The 19,650-nt window shown below is 38.7% G+C and overlaps 1 protein-coding gene across 1 annotated transcript in view; it reads right to left on the bottom strand.

Annotated features, from left to right (window-relative positions):
- Positions 1-2,430: 2,430 nt before the first annotated feature.
- LOC141141014 (solute carrier family 22 member 7-like) overlaps positions 2,431-19,650 on the bottom strand; it is a 31,846-nt gene continuing 14,626 nt past the window's right edge. Inside the window, exons 6-10 of the mRNA XM_073628663.1 lie at positions 19,482-19,591; positions 18,128-18,342; positions 13,299-13,407; positions 13,014-13,220; positions 2,431-2,719 (exon numbers count right to left, since the gene is read on the bottom strand). Coding sequence (XP_073484764.1) covers positions 2,653-2,719; positions 13,014-13,220; positions 13,299-13,407; positions 18,128-18,342; positions 19,482-19,591 — 708 coding nt within the window. The 3' untranslated portion in view covers positions 2,431-2,652. The remainder of the gene's footprint in view (positions 2,720-13,013; positions 13,221-13,298; positions 13,408-18,127; positions 18,343-19,481; positions 19,592-19,650) is intronic.

Raw genomic sequence — 19,650 nt, 5'->3', positions numbered from 1 at the left:
ATTGTGGTGGTGTATAGAGCCAAAAAGATTAGAATGGTCGATGTCCCAATATTTATGGACCTGACTGTATTTAGAACCATTTTATGTGATAGTGATTAATCAAAATTATACTAATGCCCCGTACACACGATCGGAGCTTGTTGTCAGAAATTCCGACCGTGTGTAGGCTCCATTGGACTTTTTCCATCAGAATTTCCGACACACAAAGTTTGAGAGCTGGATCTAAAGTTTTCTGACAACAAAGTCCGTTCGCGTAAATTCCGATCGTGTGTACACAATTCTGACGCACAAAGTGTCACGCATGCTCAGAATCAAGCAGAAGAGCCGCACTGGCTATTGAACTTCATTTTTCTCGGCTCGTCGTACGTGTTGTACGTCACCGTGTTCTTGATGTTTTGGAATTTCCGACCAACTTTGTGTGACCATGTGTATGCAAGACAAGTTTGAGCCAACATCCGTCGGAAAAAATCCGATGGATTTCGTTGTCGGAATGTCCGATCGTGTGTACAGGGCATTAACGTATTCTATATTAGACCGGTTACCAGAATACTTAAAGATATATATTTTTCTCACCAAAATACAAATACACATTATGAAAATAGAACATTTTATTTCCATGATAGTTCAGAACACATTTTTCTGCTCTCAGACATGCCTAGTGGTTGAAGGTGATATTACCTGAAACTCCCTAAAAGTAAATGATTAGATTTCTTTAACCAATGGAAAAGAAGCCATATCTTTTGGGCTGTGAGCCTATTATAATTTTTATGATCTTATTGTCTGAGATGGTATTTAGAGGGAGGAGAGATGCCATGAGAGGGACTCAAGAACATTCAGAAACACGTGATTACCATCAATCAGACATATACACCATTCATCTACTCACACTTTTACATTCATGGAGATTCCTGAACACCTTATGCTTTGGAACTCGGAGGTCGCAAGAAGTAATTCCTCTTTAAGAGTATCCATCTTGAAAGCCACGGCAGCCATTCTAAAAACTCTGGTAACCAGCAATTCAGACCAGTAGCTGTTTTGGAATGGGTAATTATGTCGTGTTGATTTTATCTTATATTCATTTGTGTTCTCTTAAATATTGATTCATTGAGTATTTTACAATTGATAATTTTTTCTCCCGAATCAATAACCGCCTTGTAGATTTTTCTCTAAAGATTCAATTTTCAACACATATTTGAATTTGTGATATATAGACGTTCTGTCTAATTGTCATTTTACAAGGTTATTGATTCTACAGGAAAGTTTATCACTATTGTATCACATCAAAGGTACTACACTCCAATTTAGCGGGTGTTTCTATGGATATTCAAGATTTTATGTAACGCAATCAGTATTTTAATTTTATGTAACGTTTGTTTATGTCAACCAATATATTTAACTATTTTGTATGATTACATGTCTGGTGAATAAATTTCATATTTTTAGACTGTGGTCATAATAGATTGAATCTGTATCTTAAAAATATCATTGTTAAAAAATTACCTAATCATAAATACTGTGCAGGAGAACGTTCCTTAATAAGCACAACACGGTACAGTGAGTGAGCGTTATCATCCTAGGACAAGAGGAGTGTTACTGGCAGGATCACAACTTTAAAAATAATGAAAAAAAATTCTGAGAAAAAAAAAAAATGCAGCCACCAAATATGAGGCCTGGTAAGCTGCAATATATACATTTTTTTGCACATAAACAGGAATGCTCCACCTGTATATGACATATAGGTCCCCAGTCGACATGTGCAATTCGTTTCATTCCGAATTAGTTTTTCGACAAATTCGTTAATTTGTAAATATTAGAATTAACGAATACCCGTTTAACTAATTTTTCTGAAATTCGAAAATTCGAAAAATCGTAAATTCCGAAATTCGAAAATAAGAACGAAAATCCGAAAATTCAAAAGAACGAAAATCCGAAAATCGGAAAACCCAAAAATGTGAAAATCTGAAATAATAAATAACTAACTATTAAATTATAGGTCTTGGAATTTCCTTTCAAATTTGGCTGTTAGTGAACGTAACAAATGCCTCATCTAAACGAATGGAACGTAATAAATTATTAATAATAATAACGTTTTATTATTATTTATTTTTATTAATTTGTTACGTTATATTTGCTTAAATGCAGCATTTATCATTTCGGATAATTTGTAACTTCGGATAAATTCATATTTAGTTACGTTCACTAACAGACAAATTTGAAAGGAAATCCCAATAGCTATAATTTAATAGTTAGCTATTATTAGTTAGTTAGTTATTATTTCGGATTTTTGAATTTTCAGTTTTTCAAATTTTCGTTCTTTCGGATTTTCGTTCTTTTGAATTTTCGGATTTTCTTTCTTAATTTTCGAATTTCTAAATTTGCAAATTTCCGAATTTTCGTATTTTCGTAGTTTAGAATTTACAAATTTTGTCGAAGTTACGAATTTATTAGAAATAACGAATTTCGGTCATAACGAAAGACCCGAAAAACGAATAATAAAAATGATTGAAACAAACACGAAAACGAACAAATTTTTCTGCAGTGCACATGTCTAATCCCCAGTACACCACACTCATGGTAAATGCCTAGAGGCAGGTCAGAGGAAAAGTCCACATTTACAGATCTGGATGAGTGCGCCCTCCTCTGGTCTCTGGGTCACCCAGTGCTTCTCGGTGCCAGGTCTGTGAGTGGGATATCGGCAGTATTCAGCACCTCTGAGTCCCTGTGGGTGGAGAACAGGAAATATTCAAAGCACATCCTAAGCAACAGAGATACCTTGGAATAGAAGCATCGTCAGTCAAAGGGGGTGGTGTTTAGCTGGACTAGCAGATTTAGATACACTAACAAATTGAAGCCAACTCTAGGTACAGCATTCAGTTCCTTTTTTTCTTTTGGGCTAGGTTCACACTGAGGAACAAAGCGGCTCACAGCAGGGGGTCCGGCGCATCTCCATTCACCGGTTCAGGTCCGATTTCAGCCCGAATTTTTGGCTGAATTTGGACCTGAAATGGACCCAAAATACGCACAGGATTCCTGTGCGATCCACACCGGAGCTGCTCCGGAGATGTGTGAACCAGCTCCATTATGAGCCGGTCACACTCTCCTACTACCCAAATTGGAATACAGGGAAACCCGCATCCAATTCCCAATGGTGTGAACACAGCCTCAAAGTGGTGGTAAAGGCAGAAGGTTTTTTTATCTTTAGGCTGCATTCACACCTGAGCGTTTTCAGCTCATAAAACGCTCATAAAACACCAGAAAAAAGCCCAAAAAGCAAAATCCCATTAATTTCAATGGCATCTGTTCACATCTGAGCGTTTTGTCACCTGAAGCAAAACAAAGTGTGAGAAATGATTGCGCTAACCAGTGAGAGAATGAACAAATGCAGCTGCTACATACGAATGTGACAAAAATTCATAAGATAAAGGGATGTGGAAATGTAGCGCTAAAGAATGAAAAACAGTGATGATAAAACACTGACAACTCAAATCTACAACATCCTGAGTCCCATCAGTGAATAAATAAAAGAACAAGTAGGTCAGTCCAAACAGAAGATGAGGTCCACACAGGCGGAATAGTTGTTCTCATATGGAAACAGATGGTGGGTTGAGTATGTATAACATCCAATGTAAGATAAGATTGAATACTCTTACCGGAAACAATGGACCGGGATGTCAGCGACACCAGGTCAATCAGGCATGGATATCAGGATCATCTGATCCACAGGAACGTTCCAAGAGGTCCAGACGGGTCCAGGGATCGATCAATGAAGTCTCCATGACGACACCAGCCACCGAGAAGTTGTTGACCAGGAGGAAAAGCCAAAAAAAAAACTCACATCCAAGGAGATACAGTTGTATTCAAAAGTTTAGGAACCCCATACAATTTCCATGATTGTCATTTATAAATATTTAGGTGTTTGGATCAGCAATTTCATTTTGATTTATCAAATAACTGAAGGACACAGTAATATTTCAGTAGTGAAATGAGGTTTATTGGATTAACGGAAAATGCGCAATATGCATCAAAACGAAATTAGACAGGTGCATAAATTTTGGCACCCTTGTCATTTTGTTGATTTGAATACCTGTAATTACTTAGCACTGATTAATTGGAACACACAATTGGTTTGGTGAGCTCATTAAGCCTTGAACTTCATAGACAGGTGCATCCAATCATGAGAGAAAGGGTATTTAAGGTGGCCAATTGCAAGTTGTTGTTCTCTTTGACTCTCCTCTGAAAAGTGGCAACATGGGGGCCTCAAAACAACTCTCAAATGACCTGAAAACAAAGATTGTTCTACATTATGGTTTAGGGGAAGGCTCCAAAAAGTTATCGCAGAGATATAAGCTGTCAGTGTCCACTGTGAGGAACATAGTGAGGAGATGGAAGACCACAGGCACAGTTCTTGTTAAGGCCAGAAGTGGCAGGCCGCATAAAATATTGGAGAGGCAAAGGCGAAGGACGGTGAGAACGGTCAAAAACAACCACCTCCAAACACCTACAACATCAACTTGCTGCAGATGGTGTCACTGTGCATCCTTCAACAATTCAGCGCACTTTGCACAGGGAGAAGTTGTATGGGAGAGTGATGCGAAAGAAGCCTTTTCTGCACACACGCCACAAACGGAGTCGCTTGAGGTATGCTAAAGCACATATGGACGAGCCAGCTTAATTTTGGATAGAGAGGAAGCGTCACCGCTCCAGGTGGGTCGAATCAAAGTAAAGAGTTTTCCCTTCAGCCTAGAAGTCCAGGTGCTGGCAATGCCATGATAGTTTAGACATCAAAAGAAATTCTGGACAGCCGCACTCCAGAAAATAAGTTAACCTTTTATTCAATGAAATGTCATCCAAAATACAGGTCACAGCAAAAGTGGAACAAAGCTTGCGCGTTTCACACTATGAGGAGTGCTTAGTCATAGCTGACTAAGCTAAGCTATGACCAAGCACTCCTCATAGTGTGAAACGCGTAAGCTTTGTTCCACTTTGCTGTGACCTGTATTTTGGATGACATATCATTGAATAAAAGGCTAACTTATTTTCTGGAGTGCGGCTGTCCAGAATTTCTTTTGATGTCTAAGCTTCATTTTGGAATAAGGTGCTGTGGACTGATAAAACAAAGATTGAATTATTTGGTCCTAACATGGGGCGTTATGCATCGCGACGAAAGAACACAGCATTCCAAAAAAAACACATGCTGCCCACAGTAAAATTTGGTGGAGGTTCCATCAGGCTGTGGGGCTGTGTGGCCAGTGCCGGTACTGGAATCTGGTTAAAGTTGAGGGTCACATGGATTCCATTCAATACCAGTAGATTCTTGAGAATAATGTTGAGGAATCAGTCACAAAGTTGAAGTTACACCAGGGCTAGATATTTCAACAAGACAACGACCCAAAACACTGCTCAAAATCTACTCGGGCATTTATGCAGAGGAACAAGTACAATGTTCTGGAATGGCCATCCCAGTCCCCAGACCTGAATATCATTGAACATCTGTGGGGTGATTTGGAGCGGGCTGTCAATGCTCGGCAACCATCAAACCTAATGCCGCGTACACACGGTCGGACTTTTCGTCTACAAAAGTCCGACAGCCTGTCCGACATACTTCCGACGTACCTTCGGCGGACTTGCGGCAGACTTTCTTACGAACGGACTTGCCTACACACGACCACACAAAAGTCCGACGGATTCGTACGTGATGACGTACACCGGACTAAAATAAGGAAGTTCATAGCCAGTAGCCAATAGCTGCCCTAGCATGGGTTTTTGTCCATCGGACTAGCACACAGACGAGCGGATTTCGGGGTCCGTCGTACTTACGACGTAAAGATTTGAAGCATGTTTCAAATCTAAAGTCCGTCGGATTTGAGGCTAAAAAAGTCAGTTGAAAGTCCGGAGAAGCCCACACACGATCGGATTACCAGCCAGCTTTAGTCCGTCAGCGTCCGTTGGACTTTTGTAGACGAAAAGTCCGACCGTGTGTACGCGGCATAACTGAACTGGAGATGTTTGTAAGGAGGAATGGTCCAAAATACATTCATCCAGAATCCAGACACTCATTACAGGCTATAGGAAGCGTCTAGAGACTGTTATTTCTGCTAAAGGAGGCTCTATTAAATATTGATGTGATTTTTCTGTTGGGAGCCCAAATTTATGCACCTGTCTAATTTCGTTTTGATGCATATTGCGCATTTTATGTTAATCCAATAAACCTCATTTCATTACTGAAATATTACTGTGTCCTTCAGTTATTTGATAGATCAAAATGAAATTGCTGATCCAAACACCCAAATATTTATAAATGACAATCATGGAAATTGTTAGGGGTTCCTAAACTTTTGCATCTACAGGATCTGAGCAGGCTGCAGTACAAGCCCTTTTTTCTTTACAAACCTCCTTGGATGTGAGTTTTTTTTGGCCTTTCCTCCTGGTCAACAACTTCTCGGTGGCTGGTGGCATCTTCGAGACTTCATTGATCGATCCCTGGACCCGTCTGGACCTCTTGAAGCGTTCCTGTGGATCCAATGATCCTGATATCCATGCTTGATTGACCTGGTGTCGCTGACATCTAGGTCCATTGTTTCCGGTAAGAGTATTCAATCTTATCTTACATTGGATGTTATACATACTCAACCCACCATATGAGAACAACTATTCCGCCGGTGTGGATCTCATCTTCAGTTTGGACTGACCTACCTGGGACTTGTTCTTTTATTTATTCAGTGATGGGACTCAGAATGTTGTAGATTTGAGTTGTCAGTGTTTTATTATCACTGTTTTTCATTCTTTTTTTACATTTCCACATACCTGAAGCAAAACGCCTGACAAACGTCCTAAGCTCAAAAAAGAACATGAGCTTCTTTGGGGCACATTACAGGTGTTTTCCTGCCTTTTACATTGGTGACCTGAACAAAATTGCGGCAAAATCACGGTAAAAACGCAGCAAAATCACTGTAAAATCGTGGTTAAAAACGCGGTACTTTGAAACACTCAGGTGTGAATGCAGCCTAAGGCCCCTTTCACACTTGTGCGACTTGTCCTGCGACTTGGGACTGCAAAATCACATGTCAAGTCATACCCTATGATTTCCAAAGAGTACCATTCATATCTGTGCGACTTCAAGTCGCACTGACTTCAAAGTAGTCTCCGCACTACTTTGGTCTGACTTTGGTGTGAGTTGAGGTCCATAGACCTCAAGTCTACACAGGCATTCCCTGAAATCGTGACAAAATCGCAGTAAAATTGCGACAAAATCGCACGACTTTGAAGTCGCGGTAGTGTGAAAGGGTCCTAAAACAAACAGAGTTCCACACAAAAATGGAACTTCCGCTTATCTGATTTCTCCCCCCTTCCGGTGCCACATTAAGCACCTTTCAGGGGGGAGCGGGTACCTGTTTTTGACAGGTACCCTGTCCCCACTTCTGTCGGACCTCCCTGTGGTGAGGTACGCCAGAAGTCCGGCCCCCTCCTCCTTCCTTCTACTTCCCCTGCTGCCGGGCCAGTAAGAGAGAGCGGTGCACTTCGCGCAATGCACAGTAGGGACCCGGCTGTGAACCCGCAAGGCTTCGCTGCCGGGTTCCCTTACTGGCAATGGCGGCGACAGCACTTGTGGGGAGAGGTTAGCTGGAGGCGCGAGTTCACCCCCCTCCTCCCACGCGCACCCACCTGATCCATCCCTTATCCTTATACAATAGTCCATAATTTAAGTGTTGTACAGGAAGCTTGCCAAATTTACTACGCACAAGAACCCCTCTTGGGAGGACAGATATGGCTCATACTCAGCGGATAGTAAGACGGGCTGAGTCTCTCTAGCCCGGTAAACAAGTTGAGACTATCTCGCTGACCCGGTACCTGATAATTGCTCTTTTTCTAACTTTAGCTGCATCAAAATATAATTGTGACTATTTATCATTCATGTTTTCATATTCTTTTCTTTTCGTGTGAAAAACAAAAAAAGAAATGATTGGTGTATTACTTGCTGACATCACCTTTGGCAAATGTTTTTTTTTTTTCTTATTATCTTGCAATGTAATACCCTGTCTTTCACAAATAAAGATTTATAAAAAAAAAAAAAAAGCATCTGCTCACACCAAGATCGGTATAAAAAATGCTTTCCAAAGCCAAAAATGGCTTTGCTGACATCTGGGAAAACCGGAAGTGGCAAAATCCTCATTGCTTCTGGTTTCCTATACCATAGAGATGATGGGGGACATTCCGGTCCCCCATCAGCTTTATGGTAAGCTGTCAGACCCACCAGCTTCATTCTGGGCTCTTTGTGGTGGGACGGCAGAGCCTGGAGAGGCACCGGAGGGGAGCAGAAGAGGGAAATGACACAAGATTGGTGTGATCAAATGATTTTCAAAGCCAAAAATAACTTTGTTGACATCTGGGGAAACTGGAAGTGACAAAATCCTTGTCACGCCCATGATCGGGGATGTTCCGATACCTGATCAGCTCTATGGTAAGCTGGCACAGGACCGCTGGTTTCATTCTTGACTTGCTGGTGGGACGCAAGAGTCTGGAGAGGCACTGGAGGGTGGGGGGGATTGGGGTGACCCTCCCTGTGAAAGAAATCCAGCAGCTAATTAGCCACTATGATGGCCTTTACTTAAAAGCCGGCCGCTGGCTGAAAAAAAACAACACCAGGATGATGCCTGTAGCTGCAAGCATCATCTCTGCATAACCACTTGAAGAGCCCATGTAAATGTACGTATTGCAGTCTTTAGGTGGATATACTGTATGTGTGGTGTGACCTGTTTGTTGTTGAGTAATTCAAGTGCCCTGCAAAAACCCTGACCTCAACCCTACTGAACACCCTTGGGATTATTATTATTGAGGATATGTAGCGCCAATAGTTTGCACATCACTTTACAATATAGAGAGAGACAATATAGGGTTAGGAGAGCACTGCTCATGGGAGCTTACCATCTAAACAGGAAGGGCAGATGATGCAGAAGGTATTAGTTTGAGGGATGAGCTGATGGAGCTGATGGAGAAAGTAAAAGTACAGTTTTCAGGTATAGATGGCATGGGCTTCTCTGAAGAGATGGACCGAGTATGAGATGGCTGGACAGATTCAGGGAAGAAAGTTCCAGAGGATGGGAGAGGCTCTGGAGAAGTCATGGAGATGACGAGGGAGCTACATAACAGGAGATCTTGGGGTGAGCAAAGTGGATGATACAGTATATTGAGATGAAGTTGAAGATAAAGCTCTAAACACAGTTGTGGATGGTTTTGTATATTGTTCCTTTTGCCCATACGCCAGCTGGCATTTTCATAGATGTATTGATGCCTAGCAACTGCAGCAAAAGTTCAGGCAAACATTTGCTCTGGTGAAAGCCTGCAGAACACTTAGACCACTCAGAGTGACAACACTTCCCTTGCACCGGAGCAGGACATAATACCGGTCTCTGCCTTTGACTGTAGTTCTATCTCAGGCATGTAACAGGCAGCCTATCTGACCAAGGCAGACTTTTCTGCAACTATCTTAGCCTTTCTGGGACCATTAACACAGACCTCCTGCTCTCAAGCTCTCTTGTCACCTCCTCCCATGCTCATCTCCAGGACTTCTGCAGAGCATCTCCCATCCTCTGGAACTCACTACCTCAGTCTATTCAGCTATCTCCTACTCTAGCTGTCTATAGGCGAACCCTGAAAACTCATCTCTTCGGGGAAGCCTATCACACCTCTAACTAACTGAACTTTTATCACTTCTATCAGCTCATCCCCCACAGTTAAAACCTTATGTACCACTTTCCCCAACCTATTAGATTGTAAGCTCTTATGAGCAGGGCCCTCTTAACCCTCTTGTATTTTATTGTATTGCAACTGTACTGTCTCCCTTTATATTGTAAAGTGCTGCGCAAACGGTTGGTGCTATATAAATCCTGCAGTGGCGGCAGGTGCTCAAAATGTTTGGGGGGTGCAAACAAACTGAAAAAAAACATCAATTGCAGCCTCACTGTGCCCATCAAATGCAGCCACTGTGCCCATCAATTGCAGCCACTGTGCCATCAAACACAGCCACTGTGCCCATCAAATGCAGCCACTGTGCCATCAAACGCAGACACTGTGCCATCAAACGCAGCCACTGTGCCTATCAAATGCAGCCACTGTGCCCATCAAATGCAGCCACTATGCCATCAAACACAGCCACTGTGGCCATCAAACACAGCCACTGTGCCATCAAACACAGCCACTGTGCCCATCAAATGCAGCCACTGTGCCATCAAACACTGCCACTGTGCCCATCAAATGCAGCCACTGTGCCTATCAAATGCAGCCACTGTGCCCATCAAAGGCAGCCATTGTGCCCATGAAATGCCGCCAGTGTGCCCATGAAATGCCGCCATTGTGCCCATGAAATGCCGCCACTGTGCCCATCAAATGCTGCCATCTGTGCCCATCAAATGCCGCCAACATGCCCATCAAATGCTGCCATTATGCCCCATCAAATACAGCCACTGTGACCCCTGCCCGCCCGCTGTCTGACCGGCACTTACCCCATCTTGGCGGCGGGTCAGGCAGCAGCGAGCTGTGTTCTCCGTGTGTCTCGTCTTCCTGCTAGGCATCCAATAGCAGCACCTGTCCTTTCAGCCAATCAGGTGACGGGTATCAGACCCGCGCTACCTGATTGGCGGAGACACGGTTCAGTGTTAGAAAAGCAAATATTCATTTGTTTGCAATGCTCTGCACTCCGAGTCCACCTTTTTTGTAGCCTATTAGAGCCTATAGCTCTAATCAGGTGCTTAAAAAAAAAACCCGCTGTTGTAATTCAAGCGCCCGGCGTCTTAAAAGGGGTGGGACGCCTGTAAAGGGGGTGGCGGCGGCCATGGATAGATTCCTGAATTTATCCATTGTACATAGAGGGGGTGGCTGTAGAGAGGGGGCGGTGCCCGTGTGCCCTAAATGGACGCACCGCTACTGAAATCCTGTATAAAAATAATAATCGCTGGCCAGAGCACAAAAGCACCAAGCTCCTTCTCCACCCCTGCTGTCTCTGCCAGAGTCAGAAAGTGAAATGGTTCTACTAAAAGCCTCATTAGAGGACATTGAGAGGAATGAAGAGAATCCAGAGGCAGTATTTAGAGGAGGCTTTTTCTATGTCTTCACACAATATGCGTTCCTTTGTAGATATGCTCACTTTTGCTGTGCCCTGGCATTGTCATATTCGACTCTTCCCTGTCTTGCCATGCCTCTTTGGGAACTAAGATACCTGCTTAATCAAAAAAGACATTCCCCATCCATGAAAAAATTGAATGGGCAATCTTTGATGATTGGAATAACATACCTCCCAACTTTTTGAGATGGGAATGAGGGACACCTATCAGAAAAAGTATGCAGGCATAGGACACACCCCTGCCACGCCCCCTTAAAGGAGAATTTTACAAAAAAAAAACAAGATTGATTAAACCCACAAATGCTTTTTTTACCGCTACTATTCCTTTATACTAGCTTTTGGAATTTACAAATGCAGGAATTTAAAATTCAGATGAAAGGTTTAGCACTGGGAAACATTTTTTGATAGATAAAAAGTGCATTTTATATACATCTATATAGATCAGACCAAAATGAGGGACAAATGGGGAGGAATGAGGGACAGAGGGACATTGCTCCAAATCAGGGACAGTCCCTCGAAATCAGGGACAGTTGGAAGCTATGGAATAACCCTGAAAAGATTTTCACCCCTCCAAGAATTAATGACAAATTCTATTCAGTGGAAAAAGAGTTAACTATAAAGTGGTCTGTTCCAGAAGCAGACCCAGTCTTAAACAAACATCTTACTGTACTAGTAGAAGACGTTCCTTAATTTAAGGATTCTACAGTATTGCACATTTGAAACACTTTTAAAGTCTTTTTTTTAACCTTGCAGACCCTGCTCTGCAACCGGCTATTGCTGCAATTTCTGTTTGCGAGACCGCAGCTAATTGGACTAGGGCAATGAACAACCAGGAGGATCCTGTCTTCCAGGATCGCACCTTGAAGGAGCACTTGTAGACACAGCCCTCTGCCTAATGCCCCGTACACACGGTCGGACTTTGTTCGGACATTCCGACAACAAAATCCTAGGATTTTTTCCGACGGATGTTGGCTCAAACTTGTCTTGTATACACACGGTCACACAAAGTTGTCGGAAAATCCGATCGTTCTAAACGCGGTGACGTAAAACACGTACGTCGGGACTATAAACGGGGCAGTGGCCAATAGCTTTCATCTCTTTATTTATTCTGAGCATGCGTGGCACTTTGTCCGTCGGATTTGTGTACACACGATCGGAATTTCCGACAACGGATTTTGTTGTCGGAAAATTTTATCTCCTGCTCTCCAACTTTGTGTGTCGGAAAATTCGATGGAAAATGTCCGATGGAGCCCACACACGGTCGGAATCTCCGACAACACGCTCCGATCGGACATTTTCCATCGGAAAATCCGACCGTGTGTACGGGGCATTACTCTTTTGTGTTAATTTCCTAGTCATGATGCAGATCTCCAGAATGGTACTAATTTCTATCTATATGCACAAAATCTAATGGCTGAAAGCCTGGTCAGCTGAAGCTGATAGAAAACAATGCCTCACATGTATGTCCTTTGATGGAGGACATCTCCTTGATGAGGCACTTGACAAATTTATGAAAGATGTCGCAGGAGTAAAAGTGCCTTCCACAACAGAAGATTCCAAGACTCCCTTTCTCAGGGGCTTCTACCTCCTCAAAAAGAGTGCCCCATCACTCTCCTCAGGCTTCATCTTCAAAGCCAACACTCAGTCCTTCCTTTCGGCACAAAACTTGGAAAACAAACCTTACCAAGTCCACCCCAAAACCCTTTTCACAATGAAGGGGCAATAGGATCTGTCATGGCCCTTTTCAGTAGATCATGTGAAATATCCTGGGAAAACTGGGCACAGGGAAGCTTACAGTTGCCACCCTTTGCTCAGCTATAAGCCCCCTGTGGGGCTGATGGGTAACCTGGGGGCCTCGAAACTCAATGAGGTTCCACACAGCTAACCGCCTGCCTACCTTTTACATTCCACATCGGCGATGGTCTCTGGTAAAGGCACGTTTATTGTCTCTGGCAGCAGACAGGCCACAAAGCTACAAGTCACAGCAGTTACACAGAAGATAGTCTGAGGAAGAAGGTGCCAGATGTCATCCAGCAGGAATATCAAAGGAGCCACAGAGGCCCCAATTCGTCCTACGAAGGAAGTGTATCCAATGCCATTCTGCCTGGGGGAGAGAGAAAAGGACACGTCAACTCCATGGGGCCCATCATAACTGTGGGACCTCCAATGATCTATGCCATACCTGGTCACAGTGGGGAAGAGCTCGGCAGTGTACAGGATGAGGCCTGTAAATGCGGCTTCAGAAAATCCTTTTCCAATGATGGCCACTGCAGTGCGGAATGGGCCCAGAGCTGAGGAGAAAATACTGTAAGATCCTGAGATGTAAAAAATAATTATACTATACCATGCCCATTGCATGGAGACTAGGAGGGCCAGAGATCAGGCCTGTACTTACCCATCACTTGGAGACTAGAAGGCCCTGAGCCCGGACCTGTATTGACTCATCACTAGACATGTGCATTTCGTTTAGTTCCGAATCGAAATTCGGACGAAATTTTCATTATTCGGACATTCGGATGCATCCAAAATACCGAATTACAATACTAACGAATTTAAACGAATCCGAAATGTTTCGAATCGAAAACCCACGGACGAAATTCGAATCGAATTCGAATCGAATTCTAAACCAAATTCGAAATATATTTTCGATTCGAAAACAAATTCGAATCGAATTAGAAAAAATATAAATTGATTTCTAAAAAAGAATACAATAAAATAGAATATAAAATAATAAAACAATAGAATAAACATAAAAGAATTGTAAAGAATAGAATAGAATTTAATAGAATTTATTAAAATACAACAGAATATGACCATCTTCTGAAATTCGAATAGTATAAATTCGAATTCGAAAATAGATTGGAAAATAACAATTTATATTTATATATATATATATATATATATATATATATATATATATATATATATATATATATATATATTCGAATTAATTCTATATGAAATTCGAATTTCGGAAAATGGTTTATATATATATATATATATATATATATATATATATATATATATATATATATATATATATATGACCATTTTCCGAAATTCGAATTTCCTATAGAATGAATTCGAATAGAAAAGACTAGAAAAACAATAGAACAGAATAGAATAAAATATAATATATATATTAGATTATTTTCTGTTCTATTGTTTTTCTATTCTAATCTTTTCTATTCGAATTTGAATTCATTCTATATGAATTTATATATATATATATATATATATATATATATATATATATATATATATATATATAAAAACCATTTTCCGAAATTCGAATTTCATATAGAATGAATTCGAATTTGAATAGAAAAGATTAGACTAGAAATAGGAAATAGACTAGAAAAACAATAGAACAGAATTGAGTAAAATATAATGTGTATATATATATATATATATTATATTTTATTCTATTCTGTTCTATTTCTTTTTTTTTCTATTCTAATCTTTTCTATTCGAATTTGAATTCATTCTATATGAATTTTGAATTTCAATAGATGGTTATATATAAATAAATATCTAATATATATATATATATATATATATATATATATATATATATATATATATATATATATATATATATATATATATATATATAAAACCATTTTCTGAAATTCGAATTTCATATAGAATGAAATCGAATTTGAATATAAAAGATTAGAATAGATTAGAAAATAATAGAAAAGAATATCATAGAAAAACAATAGAACAGATCAGGAAAAAAAATTATATATATATATATATATATATATATATATATATATATATATATATATATATATATATATATATATATATATATATATATATAACCATCTTTTGAAATTCGAAATTCATATAGAATGAATTCAAATTCGAATAGAAAAGATTAGAATAGAAAAACAATAGAACAGAAAATAATGTAATATATATATAATATTTTATTCTATTCTATTGTTTTTCTAGTCTATTTTCTTTTCTATTCGAATTCATTCTATATGAATTTCGAATTTCAAAACATGGTTATATATATAAATATTTTTATATATATATATATATATATATAACCATTTTCCGAAATTCGAATTTCATATAGAATGAATTCGAATAGAAAAGAAAATAGACTAGAAAAACAATAGAACAGAATAGAATAAAATATTATATATATATATATATATATTAGATTATTTTCTGTTCTATTGTATTTCTATTCTAATCTTTTCTATTCGAATTTGAATTCATTCTATATGAATTTCGAATTTCAATAGATAGTTATATATGAATAAATATCTTATAGATAGATAGAATGAATTCAAATTCGAATAGAAAAGATTAGAATAGAAAAAAAAAATAGAACAGAATAAAATAAAATATAATATATATATACACATTATATTTTACTCAATTCTGTTCTATTGTTTTTCTAGTCTATTTCCTATTTCTAGTCTAATCTTTTCTATTCGAATTCAAATTCATTCTATATAAAATTCGAATTTCGGAAAATGGTTATATATATATATATATATAAATAACCATTTTCCGAAATTCGAATTTCATATAGAATGAAATTGAATAATATAAAAAAAAATAGATCAGATCAGAAAAAAAAAAAAAAAAAATAAATATATATATATATATATATATATATATATATATATATATATATATATATATATATATATATATATATATATATATATATATATATATATATATATATATATATATATATATATAACCATTTTCTGAAATTCGAATTTCATATAGAATGAAATCGAATTTGAATATAAAAGATTAGAATAGATTAGAAAATAATAGAAAAGAATATCATAGAAAAACAATAGAACAGTTCAGGAAAAAAATTATATATATATAAAATATAATAATACATATATATATATATATATATATATATATATATATATATATATATATATATATATATATATATATATATATATATATATATATATATATATATATATAATAAATATAATATATATATTAGATTCTTTTCTATTCTATTGTTTTTCTATTCTAATCTTTTCTATTCGAATTTGAAACTTATTCTATATGAATTTCGCATTTCAAAAGATGGTTATATATATATATATATATATATATATAACCATTTTCCGAGATTCGAATTTCATATAGAATGAATTCGAATTCGAATAGAAAAGAAAATAGACTAGAAAAACAATAGAACAGAATAGAATAAAATATAATATATATATTCTATTGTTTTTCTATTCTAATCTTTTCTATTCTAATTTTAATTCATTCTATATGAATTTCGAATTTCAAAAGATGGTTATATATATAAATATATATCTATTGTTATTTATATTATATCTATCTATATAATATAAATATATATCTATTGTTATTCTATTTTATTCTTTACTATTCTAATCTTTTCTATTTAAATTTGAATTTATTCTATATGAATATACACACATATATATATATATGTAATATTTATATATATAGCCATCTTCTGAAATTTGAAATTCATATAGAATTAACTCAAATTTGAATAGAAAAAAATAGAATAGAATAGAGTAACAATAGAACAGAATAGAATAAATAATAATATATATATAATTATTATTATTTTTTTTTGTAAACGCTATAACTTTTGCGCAAAGCAATCAATAAACGCTTATTGCGATTTTTTTTTTTTACCAAAAATATGTAGAAGAATACGTATCGGCCTAAACTGTCGCTCTTATTTTGTTTATAGCGCAAAAAATTAAAAACGCAGAGGTAATCAAATACCACCAAAAGAAAGCTCTATTTATGAGAAAAAAAGGACTTCAATTTTGTTTGGGAGCCACGTCGCACAACCGCGCAATTGTCAGTTAAAGCGATGCAGTGCCGAATCGCAAAAAGTGCTCTGGTCAGGAGGGGGTAAATTCTTCCGGGGCTGAAGTGGTTAAAGACTTGTAGTTTTATTAGCTTTTTTTTTTGACAGGGGCACAGTTTCAGTGCTTGCCATAGGAGCCATTTTCACTAGATACGCCTCTGGGAGACACAGAGAGAGAGAGCGAGAGAATGTAATCATTTTTATTCACCAATGACGGATGCAGTCTGGGGTGCGCTCAATCCCTCTCACAGCTTTTACTGCCATGGTGACCCGAAACCATGCAGCGTTCTTCTGGTTTGCTGAAGAGGAATATTATCTGAATATTATCTGAATATTATCAAATTCAAAAATAGAAATATTTTCGAATGCGATTAAAATATTATCGAATCCGATTGAAATAATTTTGAATACAGTTGAAATAATTTCGAATGCGGTTGAAATATTATCAAATTCGGTAGAAATATTTTCGAATGCGATTGAAATATTATCGAATACGATTGAAATAATTTCTAATACAGTTGAAATAATTTCGAATGCTGTTGAAATATTTTCGAATGCGGTTGAAATAATATCGAATCCGGTTGAAATATTTTCGAATTCGACTGATTTTTTAATTCGGTCGAAAACGAAACTGATTTGAAAAACGAATTTAATGAATCTAACTAAACTAAATTAATTAAATAACGAATTAAAACGAAACGATGCCTACTCATCACATGGAGACCAGGTGTTCCAGACTTTGGACCCTTACCAATCACTTGGGGCAAATCAAACCTGTACTGCCCCATTACATGGAGACCATGAGGGCCAGAGATTGGAATTATACTATCCCATCATCTGGGGCAAATTAGAACCATACTGGACATTCACAGGAGACCGCACAATGGACAAGATGTGGTACTGTACAGATATTGAGAACTACACCCAGCGTACAAGACAAGATAAGTGGTACTATGCAGAATCCATACAGAATAAGAATATATACTGTCTGAGAATTATACCCAGCATACAGGACAAGGGAGGCAGCGCTGTGCAGAATCCATACATACAGTATAGAAAAAGAACCAATATATGAATGAGATGACTAATGCTCGTCCTTTGCACATCTCCCATACTGGAAAATTGTGCTCCCCAGTGCTACTTACATGGAGGCATCCCAGCAGACACTCCGATGCAAACTCCGGTCATGAACATGGTGAGGAACAGTGACCAGCGGCGGCCCAGATGGTTCATGAGGAAATAGACACCCAACTTGCCAGGAAATTCCACCAAGGAGTAGAGCAAATGGGTGAGATAGATGTCAAATCCCAAACCAGAGACATTCAGAATGATGCCGTAATAGGAAAATGCCACGCCAAACCTGTTGACAAGAGACGAGAGTTCCGTGAGATGACCAACCTGCTTTGAGCCATGCACCAGAGATGTACCAAATAGGCACCAGAATAGCTGGCGCAGAATATGTGCTAGAGGCACATACTGAGGCCATTGTGCCAGGATAGTGGCTTGGTGGTTAGGACTTCCACCTCTCAGCACTAAGGTCCTGGTCAGAACATTACCTGCTTGCATGTTCTCCCTGTGCAGTGCTTGCCTGGATTTCTTCCAGGTACTCTGCTTTCTTCTCACACTCCAAAGGTATGCTGGTAGGTTAATTGGCTTCTGTCTAAGGCAGGCCATAGATTATGTAATTTTCTTTTCTTCCATTACAGGTGGAAGAGAAGAAAACTGCTTAATTCCCCCATCAGCACAGTCCCTCCCACAATGCTATTGTGTTGTGACAGTGGGGAGCCATCACTGCCGGGACACCACAATGTATTGTACAACAGGCTGGTTGTACACAATCGATAGATCGACTTGTGAACAACCAAGGTGCCCATACATGGATGGAAAATTTGTCTGGTTCCTGCTGAACGGGACCCATTTCGATCCATCAATGGTCAGCTTTAATTAACCCAAGTGTGTGTATGTAAGATAGAGACCTTAGATTGCAAGCTCCTTGAGGGCAGGGACTGAGGTGAAGGTACAGTATGTAAAGCATTGCGTAAATTGATGGTGCTATATAAATACCCATAATAATTCATATTAAAGATCAGTGATTGGCCTGACCTCTTCTGACTGCCAGTCAGCGGGTGGATGGGTGAGTTCATGTCAGTCCCCGCCCTCAAGGAGCTTACAGCGTTCACTGGATGGGTGAGCTTGAACGGCAGCACCTAATTTCTGAGGACCAATGGGATTGTACTCTTCCTCTTGCTTAGAGCAGCGCTCCAAGCGTCATTCTGGGTCACAGTTTGTGATTAAAGTGTTTATCTGGGAAAAACAGCATATATAGTACATTTCTTCGATACGAGCAATATTTTGGTCTTAAGGGTTAGTGATATACTAGAAGACACGCAGTGGTATGTGATTGGCAGCACCAATTCCTCAGGGGTCCCTGGCACACGCTGGCACAATATGGCCTCTCATGTATAATGAATGATAGATTCAGTGGTTGGGTCTCCTTACCACACCAGCCCGCAGCACACAGAGATCCTCCGCAGACGTGGCGTTCGGAACAGGTCGAGGTAAGAATAGGTCTGAGATGAAGTTCCATTTTCTGCCAGTGCTTGGATACTCTGCCCAAGAAAAATAACATGGTTGGTATATCGCACCATTATTAGCTAACAAACCGCAA

The sequence above is a fragment of the Aquarana catesbeiana genome, linkage group LG04 (genome assembly GCF_042186555.1).
Source record: "Aquarana catesbeiana isolate 2022-GZ linkage group LG04, ASM4218655v1, whole genome shotgun sequence".
NCBI lineage: Eukaryota > Metazoa > Chordata > Amphibia > Anura > Ranidae > Aquarana > Aquarana catesbeiana.
The sequence above is the reverse complement of the archived record's forward strand: the minus strand, read 5'-3'. Positions and strand labels throughout refer to the sequence as shown.